Source organism: Cynocephalus volans, chromosome 4, assembly GCF_027409185.1.
Source record: "Cynocephalus volans isolate mCynVol1 chromosome 4, mCynVol1.pri, whole genome shotgun sequence".
Taxonomy (NCBI): domain Eukaryota; kingdom Metazoa; phylum Chordata; class Mammalia; order Dermoptera; family Cynocephalidae; genus Cynocephalus; species Cynocephalus volans.
The window spans coordinates 114,798,230-114,819,570 of record NC_084463.1 but is presented as its reverse complement, the minus strand read 5'-3'; the positions used below and the strand labels follow the sequence as shown (position 1 = coordinate 114,819,570).

At 37.5% G+C, this 21,341-nt stretch overlaps 1 protein-coding gene across 1 annotated transcript in view; it reads right to left on the bottom strand.

Annotated features, from left to right (window-relative positions):
* PDE3B (phosphodiesterase 3B) overlaps window positions 1-21,341 on the bottom strand; it is a 202,326-nt gene that overhangs the window by 43,580 nt on the left and 137,405 nt on the right. The window contains exon 5 of the mRNA XM_063095336.1: window positions 2,151-2,257. Coding sequence (XP_062951406.1) covers window positions 2,151-2,257 — 107 coding nt within the window. The remainder of the gene's footprint in view (window positions 1-2,150; window positions 2,258-21,341) is intronic.

Genomic DNA, 21,341 nt, shown 5'->3' with positions numbered 1-21,341 from the left:
TTTTTGTTGAAAACTGGACATTTTAGATAATATATTGTAACAACTCTGCTCGGATCTTTTCCTCTGACCCCCAGGTGTATGTTTAATGTAATACAGTGTGTTTAATCCACAATCTTGCTATTCACTTTTTATTCATTCCTTCTGTTTTTGTTTCTTATTTTTCTTTCCTTGGATTCTTTTGAATTATTGAAATTTTTTTAAATCACATCATTTTACCTCCCATATTAGCTTTCTAGTTATATCTTTTTCTTGTTTTTCTTTTTTAAATTTTTAAATTTTTAAATTTTAAAAATTTTTTTGGCAGCAGGCTGGTATAGGGATCGAACCCTGAACCTTGGTATTATCAGCGCCACACTCTAATCAACTGAGCTAACCAGTCAGCCCTTATTATATGTTTTCCTATTCTTTTAATTGTCCCCTGGATATTATAACGTGTATTTTTGAAGTATTAGTATCTCTTAAATTAGGACTTTTGACTACTTTCAATGATTGCTAGTTCCTTACAAAAAGTTTAAGTCTATTTACCCCATCCCCACTCTTTATGCTATTGTTACCATATATGTCACTTCTACGTATATTAAAAATGCTACAAAGGAAGCTATTATTGTTGTCTTTACTCATCAATATTTCCTTATACTCACCCATCTATTTAGCCTTACCAGTGCTTTTTATTTGTTCCGGCAGTTCCATGCTTCAATCTGGGTCATTTTCCTCCTATCTAAGGAAATTCCTTTGCTGAATCTTAGTAGCACAAGTCTGCTAGCAACAAATTCTTTCAGCTTATGTTTGTATAAAACAAAGTTTCATTTTTTTCTAACTTCTTATCTGACTTGGTGAAAAGATCTTCCCCAGCTTTACTGAGATACAACTGACAAATAAAAATTCTATATATTCAAGACATGATTTAATTTATGTATATACACTGACATGGTTACCACTATCAAATCAATTAACATATCCATCACCACACTTAAGTTACTATTGGGGGGGCACTTTGAAAAAAAGTTTTTATTTCACTTCAATTTTTTAAAGATTTCATTGGATAAAGAATTCTATTTTAGCAATTTTATTCTTCCAACACTTTAAGTATGCCATTCCATTGCCTTTGGCTTACATAGTGGTTATTGAAAAGTCATTGTCAGTATTATGGTTGCTCCTTGCAAAATAACCCTTTTCTGGTTGCATTTGAAATTTTTCTCTTTATCTTTATAATTCAGGGGTTTTACTGATATACTTAGTTGTGATTTTCTCTGTATTTATCCTCCTTGGGGTTCACTAAGCTTTATGAATTTATTGGTTGCATTCTTTTAATAGCTTTGGAAAATTATTCTGTTCTACCTATTATCTCCTTTCCATTTGAGACTTCATTCACACATATATTAGAACTTTTGACTCTGTCCCTTAAGTCTCTTACATTTTGTGTTCCAGTTCTCTGTTTAAAGTTTACATCCATTTTTCCCATCTTTCCTTCTATTTCTTTTAAAACATTGTTATTTTTAAAGACTGTTAAATCCATTATCAATATCATATGTAGATCTCCTTCTAGTGCCTGCTTTTCTTGATTATCAATATTTTCCTGTCTCTTCATATGTTTTACTTTGTAATGTGTATAAATTTGTGACTGTATATGCCATTGCACCTGTCTGATATCAGCCATAATGTATTTTAAAAGCAGAATATCAGTACTGCTCTGCTATGTATGTTGTATTTGTAGAATATCTTTCATCCAAGAAGTTTTGAAGCATTCTATAGTCTTTTAATTTAAAGAAAATTCCCATTAGAATGACTTGCCAGGATTAATTGAGGTTTTTCCTATTTCTTCACAATTACTATTCTACAAAAGAAATAGCCTTTCCTGAAGATTTTCCCTGTTCTGGATCTGCAACTATTCAGATTAATAAAATAGTTTTGTATTTTATTTCCAAATCCCTAGTGCCTAACAAAGTGCCTAGTACATAGATATTCAAAAAAAGTTTATTGGATAAATTAGCATATGGTCAGCTAGTATCCAATCCAAATTGTTTAGTCATGTTAACTTCCAACACATAAAATGGTATTCAAAATTAGCTATAAATGTGTAATGAAATCAATTTATGCTACCATATACTTTGAGAACTCCCATATTTAAATCATAAAGAATGATTTCTTACCAGCTCTTCTCAGACCTACATGGTGAGTCACTGACACAGAAGATGACCTTTGCTTCGGGATTGTCAGTAGACTTGAACTAAAAGGCCCATTTAGATAGTATCCTTGACTAAAAGGGAAAGATAACAGGTTAAGAATCTTAAAACCATGAAAAATTTCCTTTTTCCTTCATGGTCTTCAATTCTATTAGCAAATATCTGCTTACACATTCAAAATTTAGACCTTTATATAGTGCCTAAGGCCTAATGCAGGAATCAGCAAACTTTTTTTGTAAAGTAGCAGATAGTAAATACTTTTAACTTTGCAGGCCATAAGGTCTCTGTTACAACTACATCAAATCTGCCACAAAAGCATCCATAAAAACGATAAATGAATTGGTATGGCTGTATTTCAATATAATTTTATTTACAAAAAGAGGTTATGGACTGGATTAGGTCCACATGCTATAGTTTCCTGACTCCTGGCCTAAAGCAGGTTATTATTATCTCCTGGAAACCTTCTTAAAATATAGATTGCTGGTCCCATCCCCAGGAATTCTGATTCAGTAAGGTCTGGTGTAGAGCCAGAAAATCTGCATTTGTAACAAGTTCATAGAAGATGCTCATATTGCTGGTCCAGTAACCTCAGTGAGAACCACTGGCCTAAAGTATAGTTTTTCATTATTTTCTGTTTCTTCTCTCACAGATATTGATTACCATTAACCCAGTCATTTCCTATATCTGAAATATTACTATAGGTTGTAGGGCTTTTGCAAAGAAATTAAATATAGGTAGGCAATCATAGTACACCAGTGTAATAAATAAAATATAGTTAATTGTATCTATTGCAAATTAAATGAGGGAATATATGTGAAAGCTTTTGGTCCAATGCCACGCATATATGAAACCCACCATAAATGTTACCTCCCTTTCTTTAGATATTCACTGGCCTGTTTTCTATTAGTCAACTCTGATGTGGGCATTTTGCCACAGGTTCAAGGACAAATCTAGATTCTCTACCTAGTTTCATTCCACTTTTATTAGTGTAGGCTATGTTCTCAATAAGGTCTTCCCCAACTACTTCCATCTTTTCTGCACTTTCACACTCGATTTACTTAGGGAAAATTTAGTTTTCTGTGACCTAAGAGGTTTCTGTTCATGTCTCTGTAATAACACTTATCTATACTATATTGTAATTTTACTGCTTACAGATTCTTTTCCCTCACTGATTTGTGAATTCATTTAGAGGTTATGTGTTACTCATCTCTACATTCACAATGGATATAGCAAAGTTCCTGACAGAGGTGTTTAACAGATGTTTGCAGAATAAATGAACAATAATCTCTTCCTATTGTAAAGTTACTAGAGAACAGATCTTTTCTGCTTTCCAATTTCGAATGAATGGACTTTTTTTCTTTCAGTATCTGACCCCAGTTTCTAAGGCTCTCTTTGGGCCTTTTTCTAGAAATCTACTTTGTTCTATGTCTCCACGGGAGAAAAAAGTCTGTACTACAAAGAGAAGTCATGTAAAATCAGTTGGCAACCACTTCATTAAAACTTCTTTATTGATTAACAATAATTATAATAACAAGCACTATTTTGAATATTTATTATGTATCATCCATTGTTTTAGACACTTTACATTCTTCATCTCTTTTAGTCAGTCATTTGAACAACTCTATAGTTATTCCGATTTTATAGACAAGGAAACTGAGGTTTTGAGAGGCTATGTCCCCAAATTCACACAGCTAATACGTGGCAGAGCTAAAATTCCACTTCCAATTTCTCTGACTCTAAAATGTATGCACATTTGCATAACACAATTCTGATTCTGGGCTCAATTAGAGATTTAGGATAAAGAATTTTTAATGTACCGTCTAGCCTTAGATTCTTTAATTTCTTTCCTCTGGCTAATAGTAATAATAAATTTGTTTACAATATTTTAAAAAGTAGCAATAGGCAAATAATACCAACCAGTAAACTCATCTCCTTACCAGTGCTCAGTCATTCTTTGAATTTGCGTATTATCTGCCTAAATATGAAGTGGGAAAGACTGGGAAAGAAGAATAACAATACCCCAGGCAATATTCAAAAAGAAAAATCTGTGTATTCTACAAAAGTCCACTCCCTGATTAATATTCAAGACAAAGAGATCTCTCTTTTCCAGAACAGACCCACAGCACTGCTCCATAGTCTACAACCTTGATCCAGGGTCTTCTAATAATTGAAGTATATCATACATTCATTTAGCTGCTTAGAATTGAGAGGTACAGGTCAAATTATAGGTTCTCAGATCAGTTCGAGAATCTTCTCATTAATTCCTGGCCCAGACCAGATAAATATATACCTCTACAAAGTTACATAAAGCAATACTGAAGAAAGCACAGGGTAAGACAGACTAGAAATCCCAATGAATATTAATAATTGGTAGGGAGGTGACTAAAGTCAGATCTGGGAATCAGTCTTCAAAGCCAAATGAATAAATATTATAAGAAATGTCAAAAGTCATGAAATTAAGCCATAGGTTAAGAGTTGATGCTTCTAAAAGTCAGTCCAAACTACCTTAAAAAGGTTTGTACCAATTTTGAAGCAGCTGTATAAACTTGATAGCTGTATGATATCTAGACTTACAGAGCCATTCTCTTAAGAAGTTGAGTGGGATGATAGCATTAGTCCTCTTGAATTTCTAGGGTTCAAACAGGGTCTAAGTTTTCTAATGTTAACCTTGGCATAAATCTCTGATAAATTATAAAGAACAGAATTGAGAAACTGATTTCCAAGTACATTATTTAGGGGACATACTATTGCCAAGCAACAAGTTATTAGATTTGATTCTAGAGCAGTTGTGGAGATGAATGATGGACCACAGAACAGGTTAAAAGCAAATCTCTTTAGTACAGGAGGTACCTATAGTTAAGAGCCAACAGGGTAATCAAATACACCTTGCCTATTTTTTTCCCCAGGGAAAGTCTGTTCAAAAGGAATGAGCTGTGAGCCCTGAAAATATGCTGTCTTCCCTCAGGAAGGGCTGGGTCCCCTCAGACCGTTAAGAAACAGTAGTTTAGTAATTCTTCTAACCCTAAGAACTAATACTGTAACTCAGAGATAGGTAATTCAATTGACAGCTAACCCAGAAAAGCAATATTCAACCTGTCCTGGAACTTCCTGACCAGAGAAATTTCATCCCAGGTCTGAATCTCAAGCAGAAGACAAGATAAAGCATCATAATCCAATAAGGATACCATACCTGCAGGACACTTGTTAAGTAGCCATTTATCATTAAAGGTCTATTTTAATGCAATTCCAAACTTTTCATAGTAATTGAACAGGATTTAGAGGAGGAACGGCTAACACAAGGTAGAAAGTGAAAAGTTCCATAAAATAGTCAAAGAAAAGGTATTATGGAAATTCAGAAGTGAAACAGATTGCTTTTCCTTGGAGAACAAGGGAGGAGGTACAGGTATTGAACCCTCGACCTCGGTGTTATAGCACCACTCTCTAAGCAGCTGAGCTAACTGGCCAGCCAGGATGTTATTCTTAAGAAGTGATATCTGAGCCCAATTAAAGATACACAGAAATGGGGGTTAAAAGATCTATTCTAGTTAAATTCCTTTTTCAATTAAAGAGGTGTTCAGATGTGGACAAATAGAATATCACAGAGTTAAGCTTGGCTGGAATTTCAAGTGAACAGAGGAAGATGATGTTTTGAAATATATTTTGGTGTTGCAAAGGAATGGCCTCCTTAATTAGTAACATCTCAAGTTCTCTAAGAGATGAACAGTGATACCCCCTTAAGGATATGACTAGAGTAGCTGTTCAAGTGGGACTACCTATTCTTCCTTACGGTTTTCTTACTTCAAATTATTTTTATCATAGCTATGCATAGTCCTCAAATTTATAGTATTTTACTTTTTTCTCTAGGCAAAGCATGAAGAAAGCAAAATTGAATTCTACACTATTCCTTACCCAAATGAGGAATTACTCTTTAACCAGATATCTTGTTTATATTTCATTTGTTTGTATTTCAATTATTTTGAAATATAATTCAGCTTAATTTTCAAACGGAGTTAAACCAAGGACAAAATTATCAGAAAACTTTAAGAGTCTAAAACAAGTTACGTGCCTCTTGTTTTCACCTAGAGAACTTCCCAAATCGTTTCTCTATTCTCATTCTTTAAACGACTGTTCATTTCTGTTAGTTCATTTAATTCTTCCAAGTAAGAGTGCATCTTCATCATGAGGTAATAATAGGATTTCAAATTCCAGACTAGGCATTTCAGCTCTATACTATAGGCACTGGTAAAGAGTCCAAAAACTTAATGACTACAAAAGTACACAATCAAAGGTTTTTTTCTTTGTTAAGAATATTCATGAGATACAAAGCTAATTGTCCCCCCTCCTGCCCATGATGTGAGGGCCAGATTCGTACTGGGGGCATACCCATTACCAGAAATTACTTTTGTATCCTTTGTCCCCTCCCATTTATCCCCCAACCTCCCTCCCCTTCTCCCCTCCCCTCCACTCCTATTTGTAGCCCTAGGAATGTTCCCTCCCTCTGTTAGACCACAGCACTACTGTGGTCTTTCTTTCCTTCCTTCCTTTCTCTCTTAGCTCCCACATATGAGTGAGCACATGAAGTATTTATCCCTCTGTGCTTTGCTTTTTTCACTCAACATAAACTTTTCCAGCTTCATCCATGTTGTTGCAAATGCGAGTATTTCATTCTTTTTTATGGCAGAGTAGTATTCCGTAGTGTATATATACCACAGTTTCCTTATCTAATCATCCATTGATGGACATTTAGGTTGGTTCCATATCTTGGCTATTGTAAACACAGCTGCGATAAACATGGGAGTGCAGGTATCTCTTTGACATGATGATTTCCATTCCTCTGGATATATACCCAGAAGACGGATTGCTGGATCATATGGAAGATCTACCTGTAGTTGTTTGAGAAGCCTCCATATTGTTTTCCAAAGTGGTTGGACTAATTTACAGTCCCGCCAACAGTGCACTAGTGTTCCCTTCTCTCCACACCCTCGCCAGCATTTGTTATTCACCATCTTTTTGATTATAGCCAGTCTAACTGGAGTGAGGTGGTATCTCAAGGTGGTTTTAATTTGCATTTCTCTGATGACTAGTGATGTTGAGCATTTTTTCATATATCTGTTGGCCATTTGTATGTCTTCCTTTGAAAAATGTCTATTCAACTCCTTTGCCCATTTTTTAATTGGGTCATTTATTTTTTTACTGTATAATTGCTTGAGTCCTATGTATATTCTGGATGTTAGTCCCTTGTCAGATGGATAGTTAGCAAAAAGTTTTCTCCCACTCTGTAGGTTGTCTTTTCACTCTGTTGATTGTTTCTTTAGCTGTGCAGAAACTTTTTAGTTTGATATAGTCCCACTTGTTTATTTTTTCTTTTGCTGCTTGTGCTTTTGGGCTCCTGTTCATAAAGCCTGTGCCCTGACCTAACCACTGAAGTGTTTCACCTATATTTTCCCTTAGTAATTTTACAGTTTTGGGTCTTATACCTAGGTCTTTAATCCATTTTGAGTTGACTTTAGTGTATGGTGAGAGATGCATATCTAGTTTCATTCTTCTGCATATGGATATCCAGTTTTCCCAGCACCACTTGTTGAAGAGGCAATATTTTCCCCAATGTAGATTTTTGCTGCCTTTGTCTAATATCAGATGGCTATAAGCCTGAGGAGTGATTTCTGAATTCCCTATTCTACCCCACTGGTCTGAATGTCTGTTTTTATACCAGTAACCCCCTGTTGGGTTACAACAGCTTTGCAGCATAATTTGAAGTCAGGCAGAGTTATACCCCCAGGTTTGTTTTTTTGCTTGGGATTGCTTTGGCTATTAGGGGTCTTTTGTTGTTCCATATGAAAGTTAAGATTGTTTTTTCCATTTCTGCAGAGAATGTCATTGGTATTTTGATGGGGATTGCATTAAATCTGTAGATCGCTTTGTGTAGTATAGACATTTTCACAATGTTAATTCTTCCAATCCAAGAGCATGGAATATCTTCCCAACTTTTTGTGCCTTTTAATTTCTTTCAGAAGTGGTTTGTAATTATTGTAGAGGTCTTTCACCTCCTTGGTTAAATTGACACCTAGGTATCATATTTTTTTGGTGACAATTGTAAATGGGCTTACTTTCTTTATTTCTCTCTGATAATTCATTATTTGAATATATAAATGCTACTGATTTGGGGGCATTTATTTTGTATCCTGCAACATTGCTGAAGTTATTAACCAGCTCTAGGAGTTTTTTGATAGAGTCTTTAGGTTTTTCTATACATAGTATCATGTCATCTGCAAACAGGGAAAGTTTGACTTCATCTTTTCCAATCTGGATTCCCTTTATTTCTTTCTCTTGCCTGACTGCTCTAGCTAGTACCTCTAGTACTATGTTGAGTAGAAGTGGTGAGAGTGGACATCCTTGTCTTGTTCCTGTCCTTAAGGGGAAGGCCTTCAATTTTTCCCCATTCAAAATAATACTGGTGGTGGGCTTATCATAAATGGCTTTTATTGCATTAAGATATTTTCCTTCTATACCTAATTTGTTGAGAGTCTTTATCATGAAGGAATGTTGAATTTCATCAAATGCTTTTTCAGCATCTATTGAGATATTCATATGGTCTTTGTCCTTGAGTTGTTGATGTGATGTAGCACATTTATTGACTTTCATATGTTGAACCATCCTTGCATACCGGGGATGAATCCCACTTGATCATAGTGTATAATTTTTAAAATATGTTGCTGTATTCTAACTGCTAATATTTTGTTGAGGATTTTATCATTTAGGTTCATCAAGGATATTGGCCTATAATTTTCTTTTTCTGTTGTGCCTTTATCTGGTTTTGGTATCAGAGTTATGTTGGCCTCATAGAATGAGTGTGGGAGTGTAGCATCTGTTTCAATTGTCTGTAATAGTTAGAGGAGAATTGGTATTAACCCCTCTTTAAAAGTCTGAGCAGATATCCTTGGAAGGAAGGCAGATTCCTAGACTCTTTGTCATCCAGACTTGGAGGAGCCACAGGAATTAATAAGTGCCTCGGAAGGGATCCTAAGATGGCGGTGGCTGCGGCAGTTGGCGCTGAGTAGCTGAGGAGGAAAAGGTGGCCACTGGGCCTTAGGCAGCCGGGAAACTTGTGGACCTTCCTCTTGACATCTCTTAAGGGAGGACCGCTGCTGGTGGCAGGTCGGGGGGGTGACCACCACTTTGCCCTTGGCAGGAGAGGCTGCCTCATTTACAGGCAACAGCTTTGAAGTGTGGAGCAGGAAAAGAACTGTTTCTTAGCTGCAGCGGCCAGCTGCCCTATTCAGGATTCGAGGTTTCAGGTCGGCATAAAAGAAGATTCCTGGGAGCGCCCAAGCCGCGCCGCGGGATGGAGTGAGCAGCCCAAGGCGGCGGCGGCCAAGGACGGGGAGGCAGAGAGAGAGCTGCCCAGCCTGGCACAGCCCCGTGAGTGACCCCTGGCCCGGCCCTGCTTAGGGGGCGGACGCCCGCCCGGCGTCCGCCTGCCCCACCGGGACACTCACCGGCTCCGGGGCTGCCTCCGTTTTCTCAGGTGGTGGCGGCTCTGGCCCAGCTTGGCCAGGCTTGTCCTCCTCGCCCAGCTCGGCTCCTCACTGAGCCTTCCCACTTGCTTGCCCCAATGCAGGGCTTCCCGAGACCTATGGACCGGCCTCCCCTCCCACTCCCTCCGTGGTTCTCTGGCAGGGCTGGTGGCGTGGGGCATCCCCAGCCAGTGTCGGGAGGGCAAGGAAGTACGGGCTGGGCCAACTGTCACTCCACCACACCCTGGGCTCCAGCCCCCGGTAAACTTCCTGTTTCTGGGAGGCAGGTACCATCTCTGCGGCAACCAGGTCGGAAAAATGCCTAACCGATTTCTGGTTAGGAATAGTGTGGTCGGAGCATTCCCAAGTTCGCGTGAACCTGCCGGAGAGCTGACTGCAGGCAGACACCGGAGTTGGTCCTCCCCGGGGGGATTCAAAGGTGAACCGTGTGCTGCGGGCTCCTCCCCAGAGGAGGCATTGAAGAAAATCTGAGAGGGATATCAGACAACTTTAAGTGCTCAAATATCCGAGTCATGGGTATTCCAGAAGGGGAGGAAAATGGAGATTCCATTGAAAACATATTCAACAAAATAGTGGCAGAAAACTTCCCAAGTATAGGAAAAATCACAGATCTTCAGATTCAAGAAGCTCAACGATCTCCAAACGTATTCAACCCAAAAAGGCCTTCTCCAAGACATGTTAGTCAAATTGGCAAAACTCAGAGACAAAGAGAGAATCTTAAAAGCTACAAGAGATAAGCGTCAAATCACCTATAAGGGAGCCCCAATCAGGCTAACATCAGACTTCTCATCACAAACCCTAAAAGCTAGAAAGGAATGGGATGATATATTCAAAATACGAAAAGACAAAGATTGCCAGCCAAGAATACTCTACCCTGCAAGGCTATCCTTCCAAAATGAAGGGCAGATAGTATATTTCTCAGACAAACCAAAACTGCGGGAGTTCACTACCACACGATCACCCTTACAAGAAATCCTTAAGGGAGGTACTGGGTTTGGTTCCTGAAAAATAACTAACACTGCCATAAAAACCCAAGAAAAATCAAAACCAACTAGTACAATAAAAATGGCATTCATGAAGAGAAAACAAACAAACAAAACCGCTATCTACAACCTTCCGAGATCAGACGACATTGGGCGCGTTCCGGGTGGTATGGCCGTAGACCGCTATCTACAACCTAAGGAACCAAAAAACACAGAAACCAAACCGTAAATCAGAAAGCAAGGAACAAAAGACACCTAAGACAACCAAACAACCAATAAAATGCTAGGAATAAATCAACACCTTTCAATAACAACTCTTAATGTAAAGGGCTTAAATTCCCCAATCAAAAGACATAGACTGGCTGACTGGATTAAATAGGAGGACCCAACTATATGCTGCCTACAAGAGACCCACCTCACCCATAAAGATTCACATAGACTAAGAGTGAAAGGATGGAAAAAGATTTACCATGCAAACAGAAAAGAAAAACGAGCTGGAGTAGCTATTCTTGTATCTGACAAAATACACTTTAAAAACCATAAAAAGAGAAAATGAGGGACATTACTTAATGATAAAAGGACTGATGCATCAAGAAGACATAACAATCATAAATATGTATGCACCCAATGTTGGAGCAGCCAGATTTATAAAACAAACTCTGTTAGACCTAAAGAAGGAAATAGACACTAATACCATAATAGCAGGGGACCTGAACACCCCACTGTCAATATTGGACCAATATTGGACTTGGCAGATATCTACAGAACATTCCATCCAACAACCTCAGAATATTCATTCTTTTCATCAGCACATGGATCATTCTCCAGGATAGATCATCACATATTAGGTCACAAATCAAGTCTCAATAAATTCAAAAAAATTGGTATTATCCCATGTATTTTCTCAGACCACAATGGATTAAAACTAGAAATTAATAAAAAACGAAACTCTGGAAACTATACAAACACATGGAAATTAAACAGCATTCTACTTAATGACATATGGGTCCAAGAAGAAATCAAGCAGGGAATCAAAAAATTTACTTAAACTAATGAAAACAATGATACATCATACCAAAACCTGTGGGATACTGCAAATGCAGTATTAAGGGGGAAACTGATTGCATTAAATGCCCACCTCAGAAGAATGGAAAGATGGCAAGTGAACAACCTAACACTTCACCTTAAAGACCTAGAAAATCAAGAACAATCCAAACCTAAAGTTAGCAGATGGAAAGAAATCATTAAGATCAGAGCAGAACTTAATGAAATTGAAACCCAAAAAACAATACAAAAGATCAATGAATGAAAAAGTTGGTTTTTTGAAAAGATAAATAAAATTGACAAACCATTAGCATGGCTAACAAAAAAAAGAAGAGAGAAGATTCAAATAACAAAAATTAGAAATGAAAAAGGCGATATTACAACTGACTCATCTGAAATACAAGGAATTATTTGAGACTACTATAAACAACTATACACCAACAAATTTGAAAATCTGGAGGAAATGGATAAATTTCTGGACACACACAAGCTCCCAAAACTGAACCATGAAGACGTAGAAAATTTGAACACACCAATAACAATAAAGGAGATTGAAGCTGTTATCAGAAGGCTCCCAACAAAGTAAAGCCCAGGACCACATGGATTCACAGCAGAATTTTACCAAACATTCAAACAGGAATTGACACTCATTCTTTACAAACTATTCCAAAAGATTGAAACGGACACAAATCTCCCAAACTCATTCTATGAAGCAAACATCATCCTGATACCAAAACCAGGTAAAGATACAACCAATAAAGAAAACTACAGGCCGATATCCTTGATGAATATAGATGCAAAAATCCTCACTAAAATACTAGCAAACAGAATACAGCAACACATACGAAAAATTATTCACCACGATCAAGTGGGATTCATCCCAGGGATGCAAGGTTGGTTCAACATACGCAAATCAATAAATGTGATACACCATATTAATAAACTCAAACACAAGGACCATATGATCATCTCTATAGATGCTGAAAAAGCATTTGATAAAATTCAGCACTCATTCATGACAAAGACCCTCTATAAGTTAGGTATACAGGGAAAGTATCTCAACATAATTAAAGCCATATATGACAAACCCACTGCCAATATCATCCTGAATGGGGAAAAGCTGAAAGCTTTTCCTTTAAGAACAGGAACTAGACAAGGATGCCCACTCTCACCAACCCTATTCAACAAAGTGCTGGAAGTACTAGCCAGAGCAATCAGAGAAGAGAAGGAAATGAAGGGCATCCAGATTGGAAAAGATGAAGTCAAACTGTCCCAGTTTGCAGATGACATGATCCTATATATCGAACAGCCTAAAACCTCTACAAGAAAACTCTTGGAATTGATAAACGATTTCAGTACAGTAGCAGGATACAAAATCAACACACAAAAATCAGTAGCATTTCTTTTCTCCAATAGTGAACATGCAGAACGAGAAATCAAGAAAGCCTGCCCATTTACAATAGCCACCAAAAAAATAAAATACTTGGGAATTGAGTTAACCAAGGAGGTGAAGAATCTCTATAATGAGAACTACAAACCACTGCTGAGAGAAATTAGAGAGGATACAAGAAGATGGAAAGATATTCCATGCTCTTGGATTGGAAGAATCAATATAGTGAAAATGTCCATACTACCCAAAGTGATATACAAATTCAATGCAATCCCCATCAAAATTCCAAAGACATTTTTCTCAGAAATGGAAAGAACTATCCAGACATCTATATGGAATAATAAAAGACCACGCGCAGCCAAAGCAATGCTGAGCAAAAAAAAATAAAGCTGGAGGCATAACACTACCCGAGTCTAACCTATAGTACAAAGCTATAATAACCAAAACAGTATGGTACTGGCATAAAAACAGACACACTGATCAATGGAATAGAACAGAGAATCCAGAAATCAACCCACACACTTACTGCCATCTGTTCTTTGACAAAGGCACCAAGCCTATTCACTGGGCAAGGGATTGCCTCTTCAGCAAATGGTGCTGGGATAACTGGATATCCACATGAAGGAGAATGAAACTAGATCCATACCTCTCACCATATACTAAAATCAACTCAAAATGGATTAAAGAATTAAATATACACCCTGAAACAATAAAACTTCTTAAAGGAAACACGGGAGAAACACTTCAGGAAGTAGGACTGGACACAGCATTCATGAATATGACCCCAAAAGCACGGGCAACCAAAGGAAAAATAAACAAATGGGATTATATCAAACTAAAAAGCTTCTGCACAGCAAAAGAAACAATTAACAGAGTTAAAAGACAACCAACAGAGTGGGAGAAAATATTTGCAAAATATACATCTGACAAAGGATTAATATCAAGAATATATAAGGAATTCAAACAACTTTACAAGAAAAAAACAAGCAACCCAATTAAAAAATGGGCAAAAGAGCTAAGTAGGCATTTCTCTAAGGAAGATATACAAATGGCCAACAGACATATGAAAAAATGCTCAACATCACTCAGCATCCGGGAAATGCAAATCAAAACCACACTGAGATACCATCTCACCCCAGTTAGGATGGCTAAAATCCAAAAGACTCTGAATGATAAATGCTGGCGAGGTTGCGGAGAAAAAGGAACTCTCATACATTGTTGGTGGGACTGCAAAACGATGCAGCCTCTATGGAAAATGGTATGGAGGTTCCTCAAACAATTGCAGATAGATCTACCATACGACCCAGCTATCCCACTGTTGGGAATATACCCAGAGGAATGGAAATCATCAAGTCAAAGGTACACCTGTTCCCCAATGTTCATCGCAGCACTCTTTACAATAGCCAAGAGTTGGAACCAGCCCAAATGTCCATCATCAGATGAGTGGATATGGAAAATGTGGTACCTCTACACAATGGCATACTACTCAGCTATAAAAACGAATGAAATACTGCCATTTGCAACAACATGGATGGACCTTGAGAGAATTATATTAAGTGAAACGAGTCAGGCACAGAAAGAGAAATACCACATGTTCTCACTTATTGGTGGGAGCTCAAAATTAATATATAAATTCACACACACACACACAATCAAATAAACCGGGGGGGGAGGGGAAAGAAGATATAACAACTAAAATTACTTGAAGATGATACGACAAGCAAACAGAAAGGACACTGTTGGGGGGGAGGGAGGAGAGGGAGGAGGGAGGAGAGGGGGGAGGGAGGGAGGTTTTTGGTTAGGGACGACAAAAATCAACCACAATGTATATCGACAAAATAAAATTTAAAAAATAAATAAATAAATAAAAAATAAACGTTTGATAGAATTCAGCTGTAAAGCCATCTGGACCCGGACTTTTTTTTGTTCGCAGATTGCTAATTACTGCTTCACTCTCTTTGCTTGTTATTGCTCTGTTCAGGTTTGCTATCTCTTCTTGGTTCTGTCTTAGTAATTTATATGTGTCTAGTAACTTATCCATATCTTCCAGATTTTCAAATTTGTTGTCATACAGTTGTTTATAATAGTCTCTAATGATTCTTTGTACTTCTGTGGTATCAGTTGTAACATATCCCTTTTCATTTCTAACTTTTGTTATTTGGGTCTTCTCTTTTTTTTTGTTAATCTAGCTAATGGTGTGTCTATTTTGTTTATCTTCTCAAAAAAACAACTTTTAGTTTTGTTGATCTTTTCTATTGTTTTTGGGGTCTCTATTTCATTTAGTTCTGATCTTACTTATTTCTTCCTGTCTACTGCCTTTAGGTTTGGATTGTTGTTTTTCAAGTTCTTTGAGGCAAAGTGTTAGGTCGTTTATTCGAAGTCTTTCCATTTTTTTGATATAAGCATTTACTGCAATAAATTTGCCTCTTATACTGCTTTTACAGTATCCCAGAGGTCTTGGTATGATGTGTCTTTATTTTCATTAGTTTCTAGGAATTTTTTGATTTCCTGTTTAATTTCTTCTTGGACCCATAGGTCACTCAAGAACCTATTATTTATTTTCCATGTATTTGTATAGCTTCCAGCCTTTTGCTTATTGTTTATTTCCAGTTTTAGTCCATTGTGGTCTGAAAAGATTGTTGGAATAATCTCGGTTTTTTAAATTTGCTGAGACTAGATTTGTGACATAATATGTGGTCTATCCTAGAGAATGTACTGTGAGCTGATGAGAAGAAAGTGTATTGTTTAGCTGTTGGGTGATACATTCTGTATATATCTGCCAAGCCCAGTTGGTCTAGGGTGTAAATTAAATCCTGTCTCTTTGTTGACTTGTTGCCTGGAAGTCCTGTCTCATACTGAGAGAGGGGTGTTCAGATCACCCACTACTAACGTATTAGGTCCTATCTCCTTCTTTAGGTCTAAGAGTGTTTGCTTGGTATATCTGGGTGCTCCAGTATTGGGTGCATACATGTTTATGATTGTTATGTCTTCTAGCTGGATAATTCCCTTTATCATTATATAATGGCCTTCTTTGTCTTTTTAAATGTTTTTTGGTTTAAAGTCTATTTTGTCCAATATAAGAACAGTTATTCCTGCTCGTTTTTGGTTTCCATTTGCATGGTATATGTTTTTCTATCCCTTCACTTTTAGTCTATGTTTGTCTTTACAGGTGAGGTGGGTCTCTTGAAGACAGCATATACTTGGGTCTAGCTTTCTAATGCAGTCGGTTAGTCTGTGTCTTTTGAATGGGGAGTTTAGTCCATTCACATTTAGGGTAGTTACTGAGAAGTGCTGTTTAATTCCTGTCATTTAATTGCTACTTGTTTAGATGGTTTAAATATCTTTTGATCATTATTTCCCCTTTTATTTCTCCTCTTTAATGTGAGTCGGGAATTTAAGGTTGAATGATTTAGCTTCTTTGTCTTTCTTGCTGGCATTTTTGCTTTAACTGTGGGTTTTGCTCTTTCTTGTGTATTCGTGATGGTGGTCACCATTATTCAGATTCCAGATGAATGACTCCCTTGAGAATTTCTTGCAGGGCCGGTCCTGTGGCAGTGAACTCCCACAACTTTTGTTTGTCTGGGAAATACACTATTTCTCCCTCATTTCTGAAGGAGAGCCTTGCTGGGTAAAGAATTCTTGGCTGGCAGTTTTTTCTTTTAGCATTTTGAATATATCATTCCACTTTCTTCTGGCCTGTAGGGTTTCAGTTGAGAAGTCTGCTATTAGTTTGATGGGGGTTCCCCTATACGTGACCTGACACTTTTCTCTTGATGCTTATAGAATTCTCTCTTTGTCTTTGAGCTTTGTGAATTTAACTATAATATGTCTTAGGGAGGATCTTTTTGGATTGAATCTGTTTGGGGACCTTTGAGCTTCCTGGATCTGAAGGTATGTATCCCACCCCACACCTGGGAAGTTTTCTGTTACTATTTCCTTGAGTAGGTTTTCGATACCTTTTCCTTTCTCCTGCCCTTCAGGAATACCCACAATTCAGATGTTAGAGTGCCTGAGGTTGTCTGCTATCTCTCTTAGATTTCTCTCATTATTTTTAATTCTTCTTTCCTTTTTTTTGTCAGCCTGAGTTATTTCAAAAAAGATCATCTTGAGCTCTGAAATTCTTTCTTCTGCTTGCTCTTCCCTGCTGCTCAAGCTCTCAGTTGCGTTTTTTATTTCATTGAGTGAGTCTTTCATTTCTAATAGCTCTGCTACACTCTTTTTCATGGTATTAATCTCTTTGTAGATTTCTTCCTTCATATTCTGGATGTTTTTTCTCATTTCATTATGTTCTCTAATTGAAGTTTTCCTTTATTTCTTCAAGTTTTCTTAAGATCATTGCTCAAAATTCCTTTTCAGACATTTCAAGGATTCCCTGTTCCATGGAGTTTAACTTTGGAGCATTACTGTATCCTTTCAGTGGTGTCATTTCTTCTTGATTGTTTGTAGCTCTAGTATTTTTTCGCTGAAGCTTGGTCATTTGGTAGGGGTTTGCTTCTTCTATTACACTGAAGTTGGCTGTGGAGTGGCCCTGGTTGCTACTGTGGGGGGTGAATTGTCTTTGCTTGACAGCAGGTGTGGTGGTGGTTATGTTAAGCCACCTTGGTTCCCATTTGAGACTCTGTGGTTGTAGAATGAGCCCCTAGTGCCGTGGAGTTCTGCTGGGCCAAACTTGGTGGGTTGGATCCGTAGGCTGGTGCTCCCCCCTGGGTCTGAGGCTGGGAGAGGAGCTGTGTCCAGCCACACAGTTCTGCTGGCTGGTGATGCTGCCGGCCACCGACGGCAGGCTCACCTGCACAGTGCCAGTTCAGGGCTCAGGAGTGAGCCTGGCGCTCCGACCCGCCTGTGTCATAATCAAAGTTTTAAGGAAGATTCTAGTGGAAGGTAGAAAGTGGATCAGGAGATAAAGGATATTGGAAATTGGAAAGCCAATTAAGAGACTAATTCAATAGTCCGAGTAAGCAGCAATGGAAGTATGAATTAGTGTTAGTGTAGGCAAAGAGACAAATAGAGAAAAATATATTGCAGAAACAGACCTGACAACTGTTATCTGTAGAATAAGGTAACAAAATGCAAAGGTAACACCAAGTTTTCTAGGTAAATCAATACTGTAAGTAAACACTAAATTAGAGGATGACACTGTTGTGCCAGGAAATAAGGGTAGAACAATAGTAACAGATGTAAAAGCAGCTGAAGGAATGAAAAATCTGGTTTCAGGCATAAATTCATAGGGAATGAAAGAGTCACTACTAGAATCATGTTGAAATCATTGTCAGGGTCAGTTAAAATCACAGTCAAGGAAGCTGTGATCAGAATCCAAAGCTAAGTCCAAATCAAGACTCAAAAATCTAGGCTATGAGGTCTCAGTTCTGGAGTACTGTAATAAAAGTCCAGATTATTCCAGAGTCACAAATCTATTGGTTTTGTGCTACCAAAACCTAAAGGCCTCTGAACAAAACATCACCATGCTTTAAAGATCTAGAGCTGTACTGTCTAATACGGACGTATGATATGTCTGTATGATAATCTCATATGTCTGTATGATAATCACATATGACTCTTTATATCTGAGTTAAATTTATTAAAATTAAATCAAATTAAAATTCAGGCCCTTAGTCATACTAAACACATTTCAAATGATCAATAGACCCATGTGGCCAGGGACTACCATATTGCACAGTGTGGATATAAAATAGTTCTAACATAGCAGAAATTTCTATTGAGAAGCACTGCTCTAGAGACTTGAATTTGAAAAGGAATAGTGCTTGTGAAGACTTCATACATTCCCATCCTACCCCATCTATATTCAAAGTGAGACAGGAAGTGATCAGTCTCCCTGGGGTCAGGTTTCAGGCCACTCCCCTGGGTCTCAAACCACTACCCGGGGTCTCAAACCACTCCCCTAGAACTCAAGACCCGCCTCTGAGTCTAAAGTTAAGATGGCCTGTAGCACCTATTTTGAGCACCGGCACATGGAAATTGAGACTGCAGGGGGCAGACTTATGTAATCTTGGTAGCCAAGCATGTTCAGTAAAAAAGCATTTATCCCTTGAATGACCTTCCACCAGAGGTCCTAGAGAGCACAGAATCTTAAATATATTTGGTGGATGTGATGGAATTTGACCAAAGAGCACGCTCTAAAAGAGAACAACTGAGCATGTGCAAAACTAAGTTACATAACTGGGAACCACCCCCTTCATTGACTATTCATTAGATATCATAAATATCTATTAGACAGTGAAACTATAAAAGTTAAATCCCAGCAGAAGGCGGATTGTTGCACACTTTGCTGGTGAAGTGTGTATGCTTTACTTTTGTGTTATACTTACTTCTCTAATGGGCAGCTGCTCACTCTCTTGAGCCAGCCTATACTTTGCATTAAACTCTAAGTGTGTATTTGTTACTTTTGTATTAAACTTGATGCAGGCCCTGCTCAGTCTCTGGAGCTAGGCCACACTTTCTCTGTGAAGTCTGTGTTCCTTACTTTGCTACATTAAACCTTTCACTTTCTACTGTGACTCTGCTCTTGAATTCCTTCCTGTGGAAGAATCAAGAACCTGCCATAAAATGGGGGTGGGCTGAAGCTGGCTATCAGGCCTCCCTAGACCCCCTCCTCCAGTATCAAAAGTATACTTAAAAATTTATTACTGAAAGGCTTCAGTTTTTGCATACTAAAAAAATTAAATCTAGCCTGGTCTCTTTAAAGCATATGTATATAATAATGCCAATTACTTTATTCTTCAAACTTCTAAACCTTTTATGAGGCATATGATTTTGTCTGAATGAGAGTTAAATAAATATATAGAATCTGCCTATATTTTCCTTTATATGAATACCTCTCAGTTAAAGATTAGTTTTCTCTGGGCCATGTTTCTATTTTAATATCAATCATCTGAGGCAGCAGGATGAAAATGACCTGAACTCAATGGATCAAATGTTTCTCTAACTGAAAATACATTTGCTGTTAGATCAGTGTGAAAGATTAAAAAACAGATCATTTTAAACCTAACAATATTCTCAAGATAATGTTTCCCATCGATATATTTTCAGTTCCTGATATCATTCACTTCCCCATATCCTGCTCCCATTTAAAAAAAAAAAGACTATCTTATTTAGGCTGTAGCAAACTTTGGACCAATACTCATTTTCCTGTACTGTACTCTTCATACTTCAATCCACTCCTGTTTTATACATCATTTCACTCAATTTTCCTTTTATAAAAAGGGAATTCATCTACTTGAATTGTATTATAGAAGATTCAAATTAATAAACCACAAAAGAATCTGGAAAATTATAATTATCTGATTATATTTCACATACAAATGTTAACATATTTTAACAGGTAAAGAGCTATGATACAGTCCTGCCATCTACCGTTCCAAGTGTGAAACTACACAACTCACAATGAATAAAGTACAGCATATGCTCAGTAATAACAGAGAGCAGTTTAACATGAAACTTACACTACAGATGCTCATCGACTTACGATGGGATTATGTTCTGATAAGCCCATTGAAAGTCAAAAATAGTCAGAAATTCCTTTAACACCCCAATAAACCCATTGTAAAGCCAAAAATCATTAAGTCGAACTATTCTCAACCAGGACCATCTGTAATTTCAATTTTATTAACACAGTTAGATAATTTACTAAACAGAAGCTTATAATCCACACAAGAGGTCAGTATCTTTCCTGGCTTTCAAAGAAAAAGTATTGAATACTTCGTCTGCAAGGTAAATGGATATATTTACATGCAGACATTTTAGCTCCTGCATTTTCCCAGCCTCATTTAGTTGTAGTTGCTAACGTACTGTTTAATTCCAAGCAAACCCTTCACAGAATATAGAATATATCAGCAGCCTCAGCCTCCATCAGGAACAGGGTTTGAAAGAGTCTTGCTACCTTAAACCTAACTGTGATGAGCCCTGGGGAACGTGCTCTTCCTTTCACAAGTCAGTAACTATACACACTTACCTTTGGATACTGGGCATTGGTTTGATAACTGCCCCATAATGGCCACCCCTACTGATTTCAAACTTTCCCAGTACCCTGTCCTAAATTAATCCTCATTTCCTTAAACCATCTTCCTGACTCATATTTTTAAGGCTCCAGCATGCCTTGTACACAACCTACCTAATTTCTGAGAGAAGGCACGTTAGCTTCTTTTTAAGCATCTTTTTATATTAGTTTCTCTATTATACCATATTATTA